Source organism: Eleutherodactylus coqui, chromosome 6 (assembly GCF_035609145.1).
Source record: "Eleutherodactylus coqui strain aEleCoq1 chromosome 6, aEleCoq1.hap1, whole genome shotgun sequence".
NCBI classification, from domain to species: Eukaryota; Metazoa; Chordata; class Amphibia; order Anura; family Eleutherodactylidae; genus Eleutherodactylus; species Eleutherodactylus coqui.
This window is the reverse complement of record NC_089842.1, coordinates 84,829,532-84,851,366: the sequence shown is the minus strand read 5'-3', so window position 1 is coordinate 84,851,366 and position 21,835 is coordinate 84,829,532. Positions and strand designations below refer to the sequence as shown.

Genomic DNA, 21,835 nt, shown 5'->3' with positions numbered 1-21,835 from the left:
CATTTTGCCTCCAAAAAAATGCAATAAAAGTGATCAAAAAAGTCGTACATTCCCCAAAATGGAACCAATAAAAACTACAGCTCGTCTTGCAAAACATAAGCCCTCATAGAGCTCCGTATATAAAAAAACAAAAAAGTTACAGGACTTTGAATGCAGCTACAGAGAAAAAAACATTTCCAAAAAAAACGGAGGTTTATTGCAAAAAAGTGTAAAAACCTAAAAAAAATATAAAAATTTTGGTATCGTTGTAACCGTACCGACCCGCAGAAAAAATGTAGTGTGTCATTTATGCTGCATGATTAACGCTGTAAAAAAAAAATCTATGGCAGAATTGATGCGTTTTCTCTCCCTGTTATCATAAAAAATAATAAGAGTTTTACAATATAGTCTATGTACCCAAAAGTGGCACCGATAAAAACTACAGCTCACCATGCAAAAAACAAGCCCTTATACAGCTGCGTCCACAGAAAAATAAAAAAGTTATGGCTTTTGAAAAATGGAGATGGAAAAATACCAAAAAATCGCTTGGTCCTCAACGCCAAAATAGGCCATGTCATTAAGGGGTTAAAAAAATATATTGATTGCGACTAGAGATGAGTGAGCACCAAAATGCTCGGTTGCTTGTTGCTCGAGTCAAACTTTTCGTAATGCTCGAGCGCTCGTTTCGAATCACGAACCCCATTGAAATCATTGGGCAACTCGAGCATTTTTGTATGGGACCGATGCGCCGCATAGATGACGACTTGTCAAACACCAGAAAACATCAGAAAGTCATGGAAACACCACAGAAACGGATAGGGAAGGGCAGGGGCAGCATGCATGGCTGCATCTGAGGCTCCCAGGTCCCACTATTAAGCCAAAATGGGGGTAAGAGTCTGGCGTCACCCCCCCAACAATTTGCTTGGGACAAACCCTCATTAGCAAGGCACGCCTTAGCCAAGCAGGACACTACCTGCAACCAAGGACAATCACTGCCTGCGGGTGATACCGCTGCCTCCTCTCCTGGGTTACATGCTGTCATTGCTGTCCACCCCTCCCCCCTGCATGATCCTGCGTCCACAGCGCACACAAAAGTTTCCCTGCGCAGCGTTCAGCTGCCCTCATACCACATGCTCGCCTCATAGCCACACCACCCTCATGTCTATTTATAAGCGCGTACTAGATGAGGAGGAACTGGAGGCACACACTGCAGAGGGTTGGCAGGAAAAGGCAGCGACCCTCTTTGAAAGTGTGGCCAATAGCCCACAATGCTGTTGAGAATTGATGATAAATTGACGTACGATCATCATTCCAATCCCATGCCACCTCCATCGCAAAATTGTCAGGAGCCGCAAACGTGGGCATAAAGGTGACTCAGGTGCCAGCAATTCTACACATCTCCACAATGCAGCAATACTCTGTGTGGGAAGCACATGAGCGGGCCCAGGGTCAGGCTCGGTCCCAGCCTCCACTTTGTGTGACCCAAGGTGCCACGAGTTACATAGCAATGGGAAATCCATGTGTCCCCACACAATTCATTTTGTGTAGGTGTCAGATAGCTCAACACCGCAATAGGAAGTCTTTGAGTTCCTTTGGCTCGCATATGCTGTCAGTGCAGAAAGTTGGTATTACACAGGAAGAAATTAGAGGGCCCAAACATGACAGAGTTTCACCCCGCCAAGGACCTCGGCCTTAGCCCACATTTTTGCCCTAGTCAGTCAGTGTATTTGTGCCAGACAGGTAAAACACTGTCTTTGTGCACTCACAGCATAGGCAGACCCCAGTAACATTTCTGTAGCAAAAGTATAGGCCAACGCCTGTAACATTTCTGTAGCAAAAAGTATAGGCAAATGCCTTTAACATTTCTGTAGCAAGAGTGTAGGCGAACCCCTCAAACCATTCAGTAGAAACTGTATAGGCAGACCACAGTAACATTTCTGTAGCACGAGTATAGGCGGACCCAGTAACATTTCTGTAGCAAGAGTATAGGCAGATGCCAGTACCATTTCTGTAGGCAAAGTATAGGCATACCCCAGTAACATTTCTGTAGCAAGAGTATAGGCGGACCCCTGTAACATTTCTGTAGCAAAAGTATATGCGAACCCCTGTAACATTTCTGTAGCAAGAGTATAGGCGAACCCCTGAAACATTAGTGTACTAAGAGTATAGGCAGACCCCAGTAACAGTTATGTAGCAAGAGTATAGGCGGACCCCAGTAACAGTTATGTAGCAAGAGTATAGGCGGACCCCAGTAACAGTTATGTAGCAAGAGTATAGGCGGACCCCAGTAACAGTTATGTAGCAAGAGTATAGGCAGACCCCAGTAACATTACTGTAGCAAGAGTATAGGCGGACCCCAGTAACATTTCTGTAGCAAAAGTATAGGCGAACCCCCGTAACATTTCTGTAGCAATAGCATAGGCGAACCCCAGTTACATTGGTGTACCAAGAGTATAGGCGGACCCCTGTAAAAATTTGTTTACCAAGAGTATAGGCGAAGCCTGGAAAAATTAGTTTGCTAACAGTATTGGCAATGGCCTAAAAAATTGGTGTACCAAGAGTACAAGTGTACCCCTGAAAAATTGCTCAACCACGAGGGCAAGTGAAACCCACAAACATTTTTTGAAGATACAGCTCATTATTGGTTAATTTGTAACAGAGCCTGGAGGCAGCCCTCCGCAAAAATTTTTAACTTTTAAAACTGTAAAAACTGATAAAACTTTTAAAAGTTTTAAACAGAGCATTTTGGGCCTTTTAGAAATTGGCAGTTCAGCGTGATGACATGCTCTTTTAGGAGGAGGAGGAGTAATAATATCCGAGAGGGAGACACAAAGCTAATTTTCCCCTTTTTGAGGTGATAGAGGATGCATTTTTCTCCTGTTGCATCAAAAAGATTCTTTAGGATCCGCTGCTTTCCACCGGTGGAGAAGAGAAGTCTGGGGAAATCCAGCCTTTGTTCATCTTTATGAGGGTAAGCATGTCGGCGCTGTCAGTTGACAGGCGGGTACGCTTATCCGTAATGATTCCCCCAGCTGCACTAAACACCCTCTCTGACAAGACGCTAGCGGCAGGGCAGGCCAGTCTCCTCCTCCCCCTCCCCCATCTCCTCCAAAACGCACTGAGATATAGACATGAGGGTGGTCTGGCTATCAGGCAACATACTGTCATTCCCCGTCTCCTGTTCCAACCACAAAGCGTCAGCCTTTATGCTTAGCAGCGAACCTCTCAGCAGGCAAAGCAGCGGGATGGTAACTCTAATGATGACCGCATCGCCGCTCACCATCTGGGTAGACTCCTCAAAGTTTCTGAGGACCTGGCAGATGTCTTCCATCCATGCCCACTCCTCAGTAAAGAATTGCAGAGGCTGACTACCACTCCGCCGCCCATGTTGCAGCTGGTATTCCACTATTGCTCAACGCTGCTCATACAGCCTGGCCAACATGTGCAGCGTAGAATTCCACCGTGTGGGCATGTTGCACAGCAGTCGGTGGTCTGGCAGCTGAAACCCACGTTGTAGGGTCCTCAGGGTGGCAGCGTCCGTGGTGGACTTGTAGAAATGTGCGCAGGTGCGGAGCACCTTGCCGAGCAGGTCAGACAAGTGGGGGTACCACCAGATTGAAGACATGGGCCAGGCATGGCACGTGTGTGAGGCTGCCGAGCTGCAGAGCCGCCACCAGGTTATGGCCATTGTCACACACGACCATGCCCGGTTGGAGGCTCAGACGCGAAAGCCAGAGGTCAGTCTGTTCTGTCAGACCCTGCAACAGCTTGGGGGTTGTGTGCCTCGTCACCTAACCTGATTAGTTTCAGCACGGCTTGCTGACGCTTGCCCACCGCTGTGCAGCCGCGCCACGTGCTACTGACTGCTGGCAATGTGCTCACACTTCTTAATTGAGAGGTAGACGCGGCGGAGGAGGAGAAGGGGGAGGGTTTGGAGGAGGTGGCATAAACCGCCGCAGATACCAGCACCGAGGTAGGACCCGCTATTCTAGGTTTGGCTCTGACTCAGTCCCAGTCTCCACCAAGTTCACCCAATGTGCCGTCGGGGAGATATAGTGGCCCCGTCCGCCAGTACTTGTTCACGCGTCCGTGGACCTTCCCAGTAACCGCGTTGGTGAGGGCACGATTTATGTTGTGGGAGATGTGATGGTGTAGATCGGGGATGGCACACCGGGAAAAATAGTGGCGACTGGGGACCGAGTAGCGCAGCACCGCCGCAGCCATCAGCTTTTTGAAAGCCTACATTTCCACAAGCCTGTACAGGAGCAGCATCTCCAGGCTGATTGATTTGGCAATGTGCACGTTTAAAGCTTGTGCATGCAGGTGGGTGGCGGCATATTTCCGCTTTCACTCCAACGCTTGTGTTAGCGACAGCTGAATGCTGCGCTAAGAGACATTGCTTGATGGATTGGAGGAGGGTGGAGGTGAGGGTTTGGGTGCAGGCCAGGAGGTGCTCGTGCCTGCGTCCTGGGATGAGGATTGGATCTGTGTGCCAGGCTGGGGCACAGGGGAAGAGGCAGTGGTATGACCAAGAGGCGGATGAAGGGCCTTCGTCCCTTCTTGTGGGGTGCTTGGCCATCATATGCCTGTGCATGCTGGTGGTGGTGAGGCTGGTAGTGGTGACTACCCGGCTGATCTTGGTGTGACACAGGTTGCACACCACTGTTCGTCATTCGTCCGTGCTCTAACTAAAAAACATCCACACCTTTGAACACCTAGCCCTCTGCACGGAGGCTTGCCATGAAGGTGTGCTTTGGGAAACAGTTGGGGGATTCTTTGCTCTGGCCCTGCCTCTACCCCTGGCCACTCCACTGCCTCTTCCAACCTGTCCTGCTGCTGCACTTGCCTCCCCCTCCGAAGCCCTATCCTCAGTAGGCTTAGCAAACCAGGTGGGGGTCAGTCACCTCATCGTCCAGCTGCTCTTCCTCCGAATCCTCTGTGTGCTCCTCCCTCGGACTTAATGCCCTTACTACTACCCCACTGGCAGACAACTCTGGCTCATCATTCTCATCCACAAAAAGCTGAAGACAGTTACCCTGAAGTCCCCAGCCTCATCACCCAGATTCCGGGAACTTTCCAGAGGTTGGGCATCGGGCACGACAAACTCCTCAGGAGGAACCGTTTTTTCCACTCATGGCAGGGACCCGAAAACGGTTCCTAGGAGTCTGCCTGCTCAGAATATGTCATTTTGATGTAGTGAGGAGGCTGGGAGAAAGGAGGAGCAGCCAGAGGATTCAGAGTTGTAGTCCCTAGGCCAGGAGTAGTGGACTGCGTAGAAGACTGGGTGGTTGATACATTGCTGGATGCATTTTGTACCATACATGACAGGACCTGCTCAAACTGCTCTGTCTGTAATAAAGGTCTACCACGCGGACCCGTAAATTGTGATATGAAGCTGGGGAGCCCAGAAACTTGCCTCTCTCCTAATCCCGCAGCAGCCGGCTGTGATTCACCATGCCCAGGAACTCGGCCTGTGCCCACACCCTCACTTGGACGCCCGCATCCTCGACCCTTACCCCTACTCCTCAGCATGGCGGATTAAGAATAGAGCAGGGCCCAAATAAATTACCCAACTGTACAGCACTGACAACTGTGGCTAATTCATCGCACACAGAGACTTGTAGATAGCGGAGGCTCTATGCTGTGACTTGAAAAAATTAACCCGCTGTCTGGCGCTGATACCTAGGGGTAATTTACCGCTCACAGAGACTTGTAGATAATAGAGACTGCATGGAGTGGGAGAAGACTCTAAAGCCAGTGGATAGTGCTGGTAACTGCGGCTATCTCAACCCCACCAAGGAAAGGGTATTGTGAGACACTCTGCACAGTGGCAGAGCTGAAATAATTTGCAGTGGCCCAGGAAATATTACAGTACTGTTTAGCGGTGAGAGCTGTGTCTAATGCACTACAGACACAGAACGGTATAACTGAACTACTTTGCATTTTCACGGTGAGAGCTGGTTGTACAGCACTGCAGCCTGAGAACGCTATTACTGAAAGGCTGGGAACAGGCCTAGATGTGTAATACAAAAGTTGGTGCACTACTGCTCTCAGCCAGCCACAACTATAATGCACACGGTGAGATGTAGCCCTAGGAAGAACCGTTGGGGTTCTTGCACAGAGGATCAGGAGTCCTGTAAAACTTTTCCTATATAGGCAGCTCTGTCCCTAAACTCTGCGTAATACACTGCAGACTGAGAACGCTATAGCTGAAATCTCCTGCAAAGCCCGAGATGCTTAAAGAAAAATGGTGCACTACTGCTCCCAGCCAGCCCCAACAATAATGCATACGATGAGGAAAAGCCCTAAAAAGGACCGTTGGGGTTCTTGAAGACAGGATCCTATGCTAACACTATCCCTGTGTAAGCAGCAGCACTTTCCCTAACCTCTGCCAGCATGCGTCTCAGGCGAGCCGTGGGCGGGACCAGTTTAAGTACTCAGCGATCACCTGATTGGCCCAGCCACTCACTACTGTAAGAAGGGGGGGGGGGGGGGAGAAGGGCTGGCACATCACAGCAGGAAGTTGTAATGCCTTCCCTGCATGTTTATTGGCTAGAAAATGATGCTATACATGCAGGGAAGGAAATGCAATTTACTCGAGTACCGCGTGGTGCTCATCTCAAGTAACTAGCATCTCGAGTACCCTAATACTCGAACGGGCATCAAGCTGGGACGAGTTTGCTCGTTCATCTCTAATTGTGACCGATAATAGAGAAAAATCACCAAAAATTGCTAAAAGTATGTTTAACACAAGAATGCGGTTAATATAATAGGTTATTTTCTAATTGTACATTCCCTTTAAGTAGAAGACATAATTTTAAATTGTCTGTATTCTGTTTATGCTGTTGCTAGTTATAAAACAGTCTATGATACCTCACAGGTAAGTAGCAATCCGATTTTGTTTTAGTTCTCCACCTAAATCCTGATATGAGCTCCAGGTCACTTTAATTGGCTCTAAATCAAATGTTACATACCTATCTTATAGTATTCCGAAATTGTCATGCATGTGCCAGATGGACATTCTCTTGTCTTTTCCTTACAACATTCCATATCACCAACAGGCCAGCATTCACTGCATGTATTAGACTGGGCTAAAATGGAAAAAAAATGTGTAGAGTAAGGCCCAATGCACATGGACGGATTTGCATTGCAGAATCTGAAGTGGGCGTCCACCTGCTGATTCTACAGCAAATACTGGACATAGCATGCAATGTAAAAGTGGCTTTTCATGCCCACTAGCGGAAATCAATAGCAATTTTCCACTTGCGAAGAGAAAATCGCAGCATGCTCTATTTTGAGCCGGATAGAAGTCAATGGAAGCCGTCCGATCCGCAGCCCGTCCGCAGTGATAGCTGTGCATGGGTTGTGGAATCCGCATCATCGCCTAGCGACAGCGCAGCGTCATCTGTACTGCACATGGCTCGACCAGCATATCTGCATTTCAGATGAATAAACACTGTGGACAGGTACGCAGGAGTCCCCGGCCACTGTGGGATCCCACATGCGGAATCCGAACCGGCCTTGTGCATTTGGCCTCAGACAGTAAATAGGAGAAAGAGAAGAGGGTTATGCAGTTGCAGATTGTCTTGTTGTATGTAAGACTGCATGCTGTAAGAGGGGAGAGTGAGCAGCAAGGTGAAGGCATCATAATAGAGTTAGAGACAAAGCAAAAGAAAAGTCTATGCGCAGCATAATCCATATTACAGGACAAAGTACAAGAAAACTCTATGTACAGCATGATCCTTATTTGGCTTCTACTCACCTGAAGCAATTAAGGTAACAAAGGCAAATAGGATGCAAATGTAAGACTTCTTCATCTTGCTGAAGATCTGTCTGACACTGTTATTTTGCACAAGCTATCCTCTGCTTTATTTGTACCCTGATGTGAGGAGGTGGCATCCAGCAACTTCCTGGATAGTCAATCAGTATCTTCTTTCATCTATTAGCTTAAAAAAAAACACATTGCATTGGTTGGATTGTTCCTATGTATTTGGATGACGTTTCATAGTTTGGCAAATCAGTAGCAGTTGGCATTCATACAATTTTGAAGCTCTCTCTCCAAGTCTATACACAACAGAAAATTAGTAAAAATAGGCACGGTTAACAATGGTATGCACGCACAATAGGGCAAGTTTTAAAAGGAGGTCAATTAACATCCAGGAAATTGGAAGACCCAGAGAAAAGACACATTATGACTTATAGGGAAATTGTCACCTCGGAACAGCTCCATAAACTAAGTTATGGAGATCTTCAGGGAGGTGATGGGAAGCGAGGGCTCCTTCCCCTGATCCCACGGTGTCCCCAGTAAAGATCATATGTGGTTTGAAGATAGTCAGATTTTCAGACTGCATGCGATCTTTACCGGGGGATACTACAGGACCTGGGGATCAGTTGAGAACAAAAATTACATCCCAAGCCTCCTGTCAGCTCCCTGAAGACACTACAGATTAGTTTATGGTGCTGATCTCAGCTTAAAAATGGCCAGTCTCAGTTATTAGTAAGACTAATGCTATTCATGTGTTCATAACTTCTCCCATGCTGCATCTATACTTTGAAATACCTTTCACCATTCATGTTTTTAAAACTTGGGAATGTTTTTTGCATTTGTCTTTATAACCTGGGTTGCTCCTGTACTTAGGACTGCCTACTAGAGATGAGCGAACGTACTCATCCGAGCTTGATACTCGTTCGAGTATTGGAGTGTTCGAGATGCTCGTTACTCGTAACGAGTACCACGCGATGTTCGGGTTACTTTCACTTTCATCTCTGAGACGTTAGCGTGCTTTTCTGGCCAATTGAAAGACAGGGAAGGCATTACAACGTCCCCCTGCAACGTTCAAGCCCTATACCACCCCCCTGCAGTGAGTGGCTGGCGAGATCAGGTGTCACCTGAGTATAAAAATCGGCCCCTCCCGCGGCTCGCCACAGATGTGCTCTGACATAGAGGAGGGAAAGTGCTATCTTGGTGGAGCTGCTATAGGGAGAGTGTTAGGAGTATTTTAGGCTTCAAGAACCCCAACGGTCCTTCTTAGGGCCACATCTAACCGTGTGCAGTACTGTGGAGGCTGCTTTGTGCAGTGTTGCACATTTTTTTTGGGGTATATTGGCCGTGCAGAGCATTGCGCCCTGCAGTAATACTCCAGGGACAGAAGTGCGTAGGCAGGGACAGAAGACATATTGATTGAATATAGGCAGTGGGCCTTTGCTAAAAAAATTGTGGCAAAAAATCTATTTGGCCTGCCTGTGACTGTGCTCAGTGTTCTGGGTCTGTCTGTGCTGGGTGTAGTAGTTCTACAAAATCATACGCAGCCAGCTAAGTGTTACAGCAGGCTTGCGCCAAATTATTTCCTGACTCTGTCTGGGCTGTGAAATCACTGCTGTATTGCAGTCCACAGTGCAACACTCTGCAGTTCTGTGACATACTCCAGGGACAGAAGTGCATAGGCAGGGGCAGAAGACATATTGATTGAATATAGGCAGTGGGCCTTTGCTAAAAAAATTTGGGGCAAAAAATCTATTTGGGCTGCCTGTGACTGTGCTCAGTGTTCTGGGTCTGTGCTGGGTGTAGTAGTTCTACAAAATCATACGCAGCCAGCTAAGTGTTACACCAGGCTTGCGCCAAATTATTTCCTGGCGTTCCGTAAGCGAAGTCAGCCTCCAACCACAGGCCAATAAGCGGCACATTTAATTACAGCGTTCTGTTTCTGCATTACTGGTAATACAGCATGCTGAGGGGTAGGGGTAGGCCTAGAGGACGTGGATGCGGCCGAGGACGCAGAGGCCCAAGTCAGGGTGTGGGCACAGGCCGAGCCAGTGCGGTGGCCAGGGGTAGAGGCAGGGCGAGACCGAATAATCCACCAACTGTTTCCCAAAGCGCCCCCTCGCGCCATGCCACCCTGCAGAGGTCAAGGTGCTCTACAGTGTGGCAGTTTTTCACAGAGACGCCTGACGACCGACGAACAGTGGTGTGCAACCTTTGTCGCGCCAAGATCAGCTGGGGAGGCACCACCACCAGCATGCACAGGCATATGATGGCCAAGCACCCCACAAGGTGGAACGAAGGCCGTTCACCGCCTCCGGTTTGCACCACTGCCTCTCCCCCTGTGCCCCAACCTGCCACTGAGATCCAACCCCCCTCTCAGGGCACAGGCACTACCGTCTCCTGGCCTGCACCCACACCCTCACCTCCGCTGTCCTCGGCCCCATCCAGCAATGTCTCTCAGCGCAGCGTCCAGACGTCGCTAGCGCCACTGTTTGAGCGCGAGCGCAAGTACGCCGCCACGCACCCGCACGCTCAAGCGTTAAACGTGCACATAGCCAAATTGATCAGCCTGGAGATGCTGCCGTATAGGCTTGTGGAAACGGAGGCTTTCAAAAGCATGATGGCGGCGGCGGCCCCGCACTACTCAGTTCCCAGGCGCCACTACTTTTCCCGATGTGCCGTCCCAGGCCTGCACGACCACGTCTCCCGCAACATTGTACGCGCCCTCACCAACGCGGTTACTGCCAAGGTCCACTTAACTACAGACACGTGGACAAGCAAAGGCGGGCAGGGCCACTATATCTCCCTGTCGGCACATTGGGTGAATTTAGTGGAGGCTGGGACAGAGTCAGAGCCTGGGACTGCTCACGTCCTACCCACCCCCCGAATTGCGTGCCCCAGCTCGGTGGTGGTATCTGCGGTGGTGTATGCTTCCTCCACTAAACCACCCTCCTCCTCCTACGCAACCTCTGTTTCGCAATCAAGATGTGTCAGCAGCAGCACGTCGCCAGCAGTCGGTGTCGCGCGGCATGGCAGCTCTGCGGTGGGCAAGCGTCAGCAGGCCGTGCTGAAGCTACTCAGCTTAGGAGATAAGAGGCACACGGCCCACGAACTGCTGCAGGGTCTGACAGAGCAGACCGACCGCTGGCTTGCGCCGCTGAGCGACCTGGGAGAGTCTTTTGATCTCGTATATCTGGATTTTTATAAAGCATTTAACACCGTTAAATCAAAGGCTGGACAGACATCTGTCTGGGATGATTTAGTGAATCTTGCACTGAGCAGGGGGTTGGACCCGCTGACCCTGGAGGTCCCTTCCAACTCTAACGTTCTTTATTCTGTGATTCTATGGGGCTTATGTAGAAAAATGGCAAATATAATTCAATATTGATAAATATAAAGTTATGCACATGGGCAGGCGAAACAAATGTTACCAATATACTCTCAGTGGGGTACTGCTAGGGAAAAATGATATGGCAAAGACCTGGCGGTACGATTTGACTGTAGACATAATTGGAGCAAACAAAGCCAATCAGCTGCTGCAAAAGCAAATAATGTCTTGAGGTGCATTAAAAGAGGTATAGCGGCGAGGGACGAAAACATTATTCTTCCACTATACAAGGCACTTGTCAGGCCTCACATAGAATACTGTGTACAGTTCTGGACACTAGAAAAATATATTCATGGTATAGATAGGATAGCAATAAATACAATAGTGGATCTACTGAGTCATATATAATACAAGCCAGACAAACAAGGCAATAAGTTAAGACTGCCCCCCCCTTGAGGAAGCAGATGAGAAATGTGCGTTGGGGCTCAGGATACAGGTCTTGACTAGGATGTGGTAACAGCTTTGTATTTCTATTTTGTGTGATCTGACAGTCTTAACTTTCTATTTATATAATTGTCCACTCTACAAAAACCCTCAAATTTAGCTGCACTATGTCAGTCGTGAAAGATCCATTTGACTTTAATAAGTTAAGGAAAATTCAATATTTGGCAGGGGGTCTACGGAAAACAAATAAATCGGCAAGTGGTCTATGGAGCAAAAAAGTTTGGGAACCTCTGGCCTAGAGGAAAGAAGGTTTCATCACCAACATAGAAGGGGGTTCTTTACTGTAAGAGCAGTGAGACTGTGGAATTCTCTGCCTGAGGATGTGGTGATGACAAAATCAATAGAAGAGTTTAAGAGGGGACTAGACGTCTTTTTAGAGAACTATGATTTTACAGGATATAGACAGTAACTAACCAGAAGGGTTGCTGTGACGGGTCTTGGTGGTAGGTAGGAACTCAAACTTTGATACAGGGATTATACTGACTGCCATTATAGACTCGGGAAGGAATTTTTTCCTCCAAATCAGTTGAATCGGCTTCTGCCTCATTGTTTTTTTTCCTTCCTATGGATCGACAAGGAGGGGGGTGGAAAAAGACTGAACTAGGTGGACACATTATATGTTATTATATTATGTTACGTGAAGTGGCTTACTATCTGCTGAATTACATGCATTCCAGGTTGAAACACGTTATGTGATTTGGAAGTACCTGCTGCATCCATCACCAGAATTATGGTCTATGATGACTTCCAGTCATGGAGGTACAGACAGATGCACTTTAATAACATGTGGTTGGTACGGTGTCCTCTAGTGCATTACTTTGATTATTTGATAGGTGGATTGGGTATTTAACTATATATGTACGTGTTGATTAATGGTGTGTTAATAATACTCATTTTCACATAGTAATAAGATCCTAGTGTAGTTTTGTTTGTAGCTCTTCACAAAGTGATAATATCTCTAAGAAATATAATAAAGCTTCATTGAAAGTGGCAGTGCCTCCTGAGTGCCCCTTTAAGAAGTAATAATAGCTCTTGGTTCCCCCTTAAAGAGTAAAAATCTCCCCAAGTGACCCTTAAAAAGCAATAATAAAAAAAAAAGCCAAATGAATGATGGCCGAAAGCTGCCTGTGATTGGCTGAGCACCTCAGCCAATCACATTCAGCTCCTTCAGCAGGTGGGGATTTTAAATCCCCGCCTGCTCATAGATCAGCACTACAGAGCAAGGGATAGCAGGAGAAGACGCGGCTGAGCCCCGGCAGCTGAAGCAAGGTAAGTATCTAATTTTTTTGTTTGTTTTTTACAGCTCTTTTACTGGATTTTCAAGCAACGGCTTATATTTAAAGCCCTTCCCTGAAATCAATTGATGGGGTGTGAGCAGCAGAATCCTCTAACACAGCTGTAATGTGTGACAGCTGCGGTAGTGAACTGAAGAATTCCTCTGCTGCATCTGTCACAGATGTGGCAGATGTAGCAGCAGAGAATTCTTTTTGCTAGCAGGGATGATGTACCTAATGTAATTCTCCAAATTCCCGGTGTTGTACAAACGTAACATTTGGTACGACCATTCTTTAGGTCCTAAATACGAAAAGTAGAGGTCACAACTTGATTATTCAATGCAAAGTGCAAAAGTAAGTGACGCCCTATGTAATGTAACTAATAACACACATCTGAATCTCACAAATATGAAATTTGCAGCGTCCATTCTTTACATCCTAAATCAGAAAAGTAAAGGGGTCGCTACTTCATTAATCAATTCTAAGCGTGAAAAAATTTGTGATACATGATATAGTTATTTTCTCAGAAACCTTAAAGCCTAAGGAAATCATTTGTATACTGAGAAGAATCTACCTCACTTCTATGTGTATATAATAATGAGGACACTCAAATGCTCCTTTATGTGTATATAGTAATTAGAATCTAAGTCACCTCTGTGTGCCTTTACTGAGCAGAAGAAAGTGGCCATGAACTGCAGGCATGGAGCATGCCTTTAAGGCTAAGAAGGGGCTGCAACCTCCACCCTGGGGGTAAATTTGAATAAAAAAGGGTGCTACTTATAAGGGTAAAAAGTGAAGAGAGTTGAAGGGGGTGACTAATTCTGCAGAGGGACATCAGTACATGCAGTCCAAGGAGAATCTAAGGCCTTATGTCCACGGGCATGAGGGAGCCCGCAGTGGAATCCAACCCTGCCTGCAGCTGGCCACCCTGCGTATCTGTCCGTGTCCTCTTGCGGATGTGTGCAGGTGCACAAATTTGCCTGTCGACATTGGGCCTAACAGTCCTCTATGTGTCTACATATTTTATTCCTCAGTTCCTCTAAACTAACCACAACTTCATAAAATTTTCCATGCAAACACAACCACCTGTATCAAATTAACTTGGACAAAGCCTGGTATATCAGCTAGTCATTCTATATATGCCATACAGTTGGGTCTGGGGGTTCACCTGAGGAACTAAGGCATGGGATGAGCCCCACCATTTGATTGCACATGTGGCAGCCACCTTCCTTGCTCTCCTGTCAGCTATGCTCTGCATTGCAAGAGAACTCATAGAGATGGGGTAGGCAGTAGAGATGAGCGAACACCAAAATACTCGGGTGCTCGTTACTCAAGACAAACTTTTCGCGATGCTCGAGGGTTCGTTTCGAGTAACGAACCCCATTGAAGTCAATGGGCGACCCGAGCATTTTTGTATATCGCCGATGCTCGCTAGGTTTTCGTTTGTGAAAATCTGGGCAATTCAAGAAAGTGATGGGAACGACACAGCAACTGATAGGGCAGGCGAGGGGCTACATGTTGGGCTGCATCTCAAGTTCACAGGTCCCACTATTAAGCCACAATAGCGGCAAGAGTGCCCCCCCCCCTCCCAACAACTTTTACTTCTGAAAAGCCCTCATTAGCAATGCATAACTTTGCTAAGCACCACACTACCTCCAACAAAGCACAATCACTGCCTGCATGACACTCCGCTGCCACTTCTCCTGGGTTACATGCTGCCCAACCCCCAACCCCCCCCCCCGGCACGACCCAGTGTCCACAGCGCACACCAAACTGTCCCTGCCCAGCCTTCAGCTGCCCTCATGCCACGCCACCCTCATGTCTATTTATAAATGTGTCTGCCAGAGGAACCGCAGGCACACACTGCAGAGGGTTGGCACGGCTAGGCAGCGACCCTCTTTAAAAGGGGCGGGGTGATAGTCCACAATGCTGTACAGTAGCAATGAGAAATCCAATCCTGTGCCACCTCCATCTGGAGCTGCACACATGGGCATAGCAATGGGGAACCTATATGCCACACACTATTCATTCTGTCAAGGTGTCTGCATGCCCCAGTCAGACCGCGTTTTTTTATAAATAGTCACAGGCAGGTACAACTCCGCAATGGCAATTCCGTGTGCACCCACAGCATGGGTGGCTCCCTGGAACCCACCGGCGGTACATAAATATATCCCATTGCAGTGCCCAACACAGCTGATGTGATGCCGTGCTTAATGCAGGTGGGCTTCGGCCCACACTGCATGCCTCAGTCAGACCGGGGTTCTTTAGAAGTGGACACATGCAGTTACAACTCCCTGTGGACCCACAGCATGGGTGGGTGCCAGGAAGCCACCGGCGGTACATTAATATATCCCATTGCATTGCCCATCACAGCTGAGGTAATAATGTCATGTTTAATGCAGGTGGGCTTCGGCCCACACTGCATGCCCCAGTCAGACCGGGGTTCTTTAGAAGTGGACAGATGCATTTACAACTCCCTGTGGACCCACGGCATGGGTGGCTCCCTGTAACCCACCGGCGGTACATAAATATATCTCATTGCAGTGCCCAACACAGCTGATGTAATGTCGTACTTATTGCAGGTGGGCTTCAGCCCACACTGCATGCCCCAGTCAGACCGGGGTTCTTTAGAAGTGGACACATGCAGTTACAACTCCCTGTGGACCCACAGCATGGGTGGGTGCCAGGAAGCCACCGGCGGTACATTAATATATCCTAATGCATTGGCCATCACAGCTGAGGTAATAATGTCATGTTTAATGCAGGTGGGCTTCGGCCCACACTGCATGCCCCAGTCAGACCGGGATTCTTTAGAAGTGGACAGATGCATTTACAACTCCCTGTGGACCCACAGCATGGGTGGCTCCCTGGAACCCACCGGCGGTACATAAATATATCCCATTGCAGTGCCCAACACAGCTGATGTTACGTCAGCTGTAATGCAGGTGGGCTAAAAATTAATTGGATTACACTGTAGGCGAGGGCCCCAAAAAATTGGTGTACCAACAGTACTAAGGTACCTCAGAAAAATTGCCCATGCCCAACCAAGAGGGCAGGTGAAACCCATTAATTGCTTTGGTAATGTGGCTTAATTGGTAACTAGGCCTGGAGGCAGACCAGTAAAAATAAAAATTGGTTGAGGTGAAAGTTTCAACGCTTTAATGAGCATTGAAACGTATAAAAATTGTTTAGAAAAATTATATGACTGAGCCTTGTGGGCCTAAGAAAAATTGCCCGTTCGGTGTGATTATGTGAGGTTTCAGGAGGAGGAGCAGGCGGAGGAGGAGGAATATTATACACAGATAGATGAAGCAAAACGGTCCCCGTTTTGGATGGTGATAGAGAACGATGCTTCCATCCGCGGGTGCAGCCTACGTATTGTTTAGGTATCGCTGCTGTCCGCTGGTGGAGAAGAGAAGTCTGGGGAAATCCAGGCTTTGTTCATCTTGATGAGTGTTAGCCTGTCGGCATTGTCGGTTGACAGGTGGGTACGCTTATCCATGATGATTCCCCCAGCCACACTAAACACACTGACAAGACGCTAGCCGTAGGACAAGCAAGCAGCTCCAGGGCATACAGCGCGAGTTCAGGCCACGTGTCCAGCTTTGACACCCAGTAGTCGTAGGGGGCAGAGGCGTCACGGAGGACGGTCGTGCGATCGGCTACGTACTCCCTCACCATCCTTTTACAGTGCTCCCGCCAACTCAGCCTTGACTAGGGACCGGTGACACAGTCTTGCTGGGGAGCCATAAAGCTGGCAAAGGCCTTGGATAATGTTCCCCTGCCTTGCTGTACATGCTGCCTGATCTCTGCGCCTACCCTGCTACCTGGGCTGCAGAAATGCGCCTTCGGCCACTAGCGCTGTCGGATGGGAAGTTTACCATCAGTTTGTCCACCAGCGCCCTGTGGTATAGCATCATTCTCGAACCCCTTTCCTCTTCGGGAATGAGAGTGTAAAGGCTCTCCTTATACCGTGGGTCGAGCAGTGTGTACACCCAGTAATCCGTAGTGGCCAGAATGTGTGTAACGCGAGGGTCACGAGAAAGGCATCCTAACATGAAGTCAGCCATGTGTGCCAGGGTACCTGTACGCAACACATGGCTGTCCTCACTCGGAAGATCACTTTCAGGATCCTCCTCCTTCTCCTCCTCCTCCTCCTCCTCTGGCCATACACGCTGAAAGGATGACAGGCAAGCTGCATCTGTACCCTCAGCAGTGGGCCAAGCTGTCTCTTCCCCCTCCTCCTCATGCTCCTCCCCCTCCCCCTCCTCCTCCTCCTCCTCTGGCCATACACGCTGAAAGGATGACAGGCAAGAAGCATCAGTCCCCTCAGCAATGGGCCAAGCTGTCTCTTCCCCCTCCTCCTCATGCTCCTCCCCCTCCTCCTCAACGAGAGAGAGAGAGAGAGAGAGAGAAAAAAAAAAAAAAGAAGCTCGGCACTCGGCGGGTCCATTGCAAAAAGTGCTTGGGTCTCCCATTCACTTCAATAGGGTTCGTTACTCAAATACAGCTCTCGAATAATACAAAAAGCTTGTCTCGAATAATGAGCACCCGAGCATTTTGGTGCTCGCTCATCTCTAATTAAGGCCTTTCCTCTCCATATAGTAAGCCTAGTAGTATGAATAAAGCATTACGGTCGGAGTCCCTGTTACAGGTTTTGCATTAGGGCCCAGAAGCTTCAAGTTATGCTAGTGTGTACAGCGCATACCTAGTTGCACCGCATGGTTCGCTCCTTTCCTCCACTATCAGTCACAGCTGGAGCAATTTTAGTGCACTGACAGATGGCAGTTGTGGAAAATCACAACTGCAGTCATTCAGTGGTAGGGAGGACCGTGCGTCGGGGTCTCCAGCACTGAATTGTCTGCTGGCTCCCCCAAGTAGTTCCCCCCATCCCCTCATCCCTGAGCATCACCCACAGTCAGCTGGTGGAAGTGAAATAGCGTATGGTGGGAGCCCCGTGAGCTCCCCTAGCTAAGGGGCCAGGTTGCAATTGCGACCCCTAGTGGCACGCTAGTGCTGCCGCCTCCTTCAATAGCATGGGATTAGGATGTAGCTATCACATGAGAATCACTTCTGGTTCTTCTTTCCACTGTTGTCGTATCAATTGAATCAGCCTCCAATTACTGGGACTCAAATAGACTACGGGGAAATAACCCCCAGTCCTCCTCCTGGGCATAATATGAGTTAATACACTTCAGGCTTATAGAACAAGACTACAATATGCTCCTTCATATTTATTTCTTATGTTTGTAGGTAATTTTTTTTTACTGGAACTGGAATTAAATCTTTTAATTATCTAAATGGTAAATAGATTGTATTTGTACTTGCTGCATAATTCTGTATTACAAATATTGAGATCTCTTCTAATAAGCTCTTGTTAGTTTTGCACATAGCCACATTGCACATAGCCGCAAGTGCAGGTCTGCAAAATAGGAGCTTATGCAGAAGTAGCACGGGATCTGCATGTGTTCTGTCGTGTGGAGGCCCCTACCTCTGTATAGTCCATGGGAAACAGAAAGGGGGTGGGGTATGTCTGTATGTTAAATCCTACTTAATGCCGAGGCTATGAGAAGATATAGGTGTAAGGCACGAAAATGTGCAATCTCTGTGGGTAGAAATACACGGAGGGAAAACTAACAAAATCCTGATAGGGGTTTTCTATAGGCCACCAAAAATACCAGAAGAAACTGAAAACTTATTACTAAGACAAATAGAAAAGGTGTCAAATCGCAACAAAGTAATTATCATGGGAGAGACTGTAACTATCTGGATGTAATATGGGAAGATGAAACCTGCAGATCTCACAAGGGCAATAAGTTATTGAGAACAATTAAAATAACTACCTTACCCAACTTGTGCGGGAACTGACTAGAGGGAGGGACACTCCTGACTTATTATTAACCAACAAACATGACAGATTCACGGGGGTGCAGGTTGAGGGACACTTGAGTATATTGTGGTCACTATTTCCAAATTTTCAGTTGTCATTCAATAGGAAGCCATATCAGGGATCAACAAAAAAATTGAACTTTAGTAAGACTAAATTTGATCAGCTCAGTATAACATGGGAACAATATTAAATGGGACAATGTTCTCAAAAATAACAGTACAGGCGACAACTGGGAGACGTTCAAAAACATCCTAAATACCTCATATAAGCAGTTTAAACCCTTCAAAAATAAAAGAACTACATGTAAAAGGAAACCAATGTGTATCAACAAGACTGTAAAAGGGGGTAAGAAGTGAAAAAAAAAAGCATTTATATATTAAAACAAGAAGGCAGTAAAGAATCACTAAAAACATACAGTGAAAAAACAAATTATGTAAGGAAAAGATCAAAACTGCCAAGGAGGAGGCAGGCAGACTGATTGCCAAAGAGAGCAAAAATAACCCTAAACTATTCTTCATTTATATAAATGGTAAAAAAGATCTGCATTTAAAGTACTGGCCCTTTAACAAAAAATGCAGGAGAAACCATAGAGGATGATGGAGCCAAGGGACAATCTATTAAACAGTTTTTTCTCAAGTGTATTCACAAAGGAAAAAGAAATGTCAAACGAGATGCAGGGGGATAAAACAAACCACCTGCTAAATATCACCTGCCTAATGTAGCAGGGAATGCAGAGTCAGTTAAAAAAGATTAAAATCAACAAATCACCGGGTCCATATGGAATACACCCAAGGGTTCTAAGGGAACAGAGCGACATGACAGACCGCTGTTTCTTATATTTAGGGACACTATTGAGATCGAAGTTGTACCACTGGCTTGGCATATTGCCAATATGGTTCCAATATACAGAAAGAGGTCTAGAAGAGAGCCTGGTAACTACAGGCAGGTAAGTCTCACTTCAATAACTGGAAAAATATTCGAGGGGTTTCTGAGAAATGCCATCCTAGAATAAATCAAGGAGAAAAACGGTATAACTCATCATCATCATGGGTTCATGGGTCAATCAGGTCAAACCAATTTGATCAACTTCTACAATGAAGTAAGTTCTAGGCTGGATCTGGGAAAGTCTATTGATCTCGTATATCTGGATTTCTCTAAAGCATTTTACTCTGTGCTGCATAATAGGTTGATATATAAAATTAGACAGCTCCAGCTGGGCAAAAACGTGTGTAGCTAGGTAAAGAACTGGTTTGGAGATAGAAAGCAGAGTATGGTAATTAATGATTCATACTCTGATTGGGTCACCGTTGCTAGCGGGGTGCCACAGGGTTCAGTATTAGGCCCCATTCTGTTTAATATATTTATCAATGACCTTATAGAGGGACTGCATAGTAAAATATCGATATTTGCAGATGATACAAAATTATACAAAATAATTAATATAACGAAGGACAATATCCGGCTGCAAATGGAGCTAAAAAAGCTGGGGGCTTGGGTAGAAAAATGGCAAATGAAATTCAACATTGATGTTCATGCACATGGGCAGGAGAAACGGATGTCACCTAAATACACTAAATGGGGTACTGCTAGGGAAAAATGATGCGAAAAAATACCTGGGGGTGCTAGATAAAATAAATCTTATTTGTGTAGCGTCAACGTATGCCACAGTTCTTTCAAGTAATTTTTATTTATTACTCCCCACCAAGCTGGGTACACATTTAACCAATCGCAGACAGATGGAAGGCTTAGTCAGCCTTCAGCCTGCCACCTGAACCATGCAGGGATTGAACTTGCAACATTCAGGTTGTGAGCAGAAGCTTAGGACTGCATTTCTGTAATTGACTGTAGAATTAACTGGAGCAATCAACGCCAGTCAGCTTCTGCAATGTCTTGGGGTGCATTATAAGAAGTATAGCAGCGAGGGAAAAGAGCATTATTCTTCCACTATATAAGGCATTTGTCAGGCCTCATATGGAATACTGTGTACAGTTCTGGACACTAGTACTCAGGAAAGACTTTGCAGTGCTTGAGGGGGTACAAAGAAGGTCAACTAAATTAATAAACAGAAGGCGAAAACTAGAATACCCAAAGAGGCTATCAAAATTGGGATTATTCCCCCTTGAAAAAAGATGGTTTAAGGGTGACCAAATAACTATGTATAAAGGATCTCTCCCATGATCTGTTTATACCCAGGACTATGACTGTAACAAGAGGGCATCCTCCATGTTTAGAGGAAAGAAGGTTTCATCACCAACACAGAAGGGGGTTCTTTACTTTAAGAGCAGTGAGACTGTGGAACTTTCTGCCTGAGGACGTGGTTATGGCCAAATCAATAAAAGAGTTTAAGAGGGGACTAGATGACGTTTTAGTCTTTTTAGAGTGCTGTAATACTACAGGATATAGACATTAAATAACCAGTGGGGTTGTTAATCCGAGTCTTGGAGTCAGGTACGAACTTTCAAGCGTTGATCCAGGGATTATTCTGACTGCCATTATAGAGTCAAGAAGGGAATTTTTCCTACAATGAACTAAATTGCCTTCTGCCCCATTGTTTTTTTTTTTTTGCCTTCCTCTAGATGAATAAGGGTGTGGGGGTGGAAACAGGCTTAACTGGACATTGTCTTCTTTCAGCCTAACATACTATGTTACTGTGTAGTAGAGATCGGGGAAAGAGTCCTTACAGGCATGAAGGGAAGTAGCTTTAATCTTGTACACCCCAATGTAAAATCTTTAACAGGGTGCTCGCCTACAATGTTTTATTTATAACACTAGTGTCTTCTTATGTTGAAAAGGGGCCTTTACCCCCGCAGGCTCCAGGGCCCGGGTGTAATTGCTGCCTCCGCATCCCGTATATCTAAGCTCCTGTATGCAGGTGGTTGTCGATGGCCTGAATCTACAACAAATCCAATTTCACACTCAGTATGCAGGCTGGAAGGGAAATATCCTGGATATCGTAATCTGCTAGAAAAATTAATCAGCTTATAATGGTAAAAAAAACATGGCACTAAAAGCTAAAAGCTGAGCATTCGGATGATACAAGAAAAAATACTTAAATCTAGTGCTTGCTTTCTTTTCTGTAAGAGATTACACTTTGTGTG

At 46.7% G+C, this 21,835-nt stretch overlaps 1 protein-coding gene across 2 annotated transcripts in view; it reads right to left on the bottom strand.

Moving 5' to 3' along the window:
• The window catches only part of LOC136632299 (phospholipase A2 inhibitor LNF1-like), a 52,233-nt gene extending 44,334 nt beyond the window's left edge, over positions 1-7,899 (bottom strand). The window contains exons 1-2 of one of the 2 annotated variants that reach the window (XM_066607080.1): positions 7,742-7,899; positions 6,954-7,070 (exon numbers count right to left, since the gene is read on the bottom strand). In XM_066607080.1, coding sequence (XP_066463177.1) covers positions 6,954-7,070; positions 7,742-7,796 — 172 coding nt within the window. In that variant the 5' untranslated portion in view covers positions 7,797-7,899. The remainder of the gene's footprint in view (positions 1-6,953; positions 7,071-7,741) is intronic. The other variant, XM_066607081.1, reaches the window with a different exon arrangement.
• Between the last annotated feature and the right edge of the window lie 13,936 nt (positions 7,900-21,835).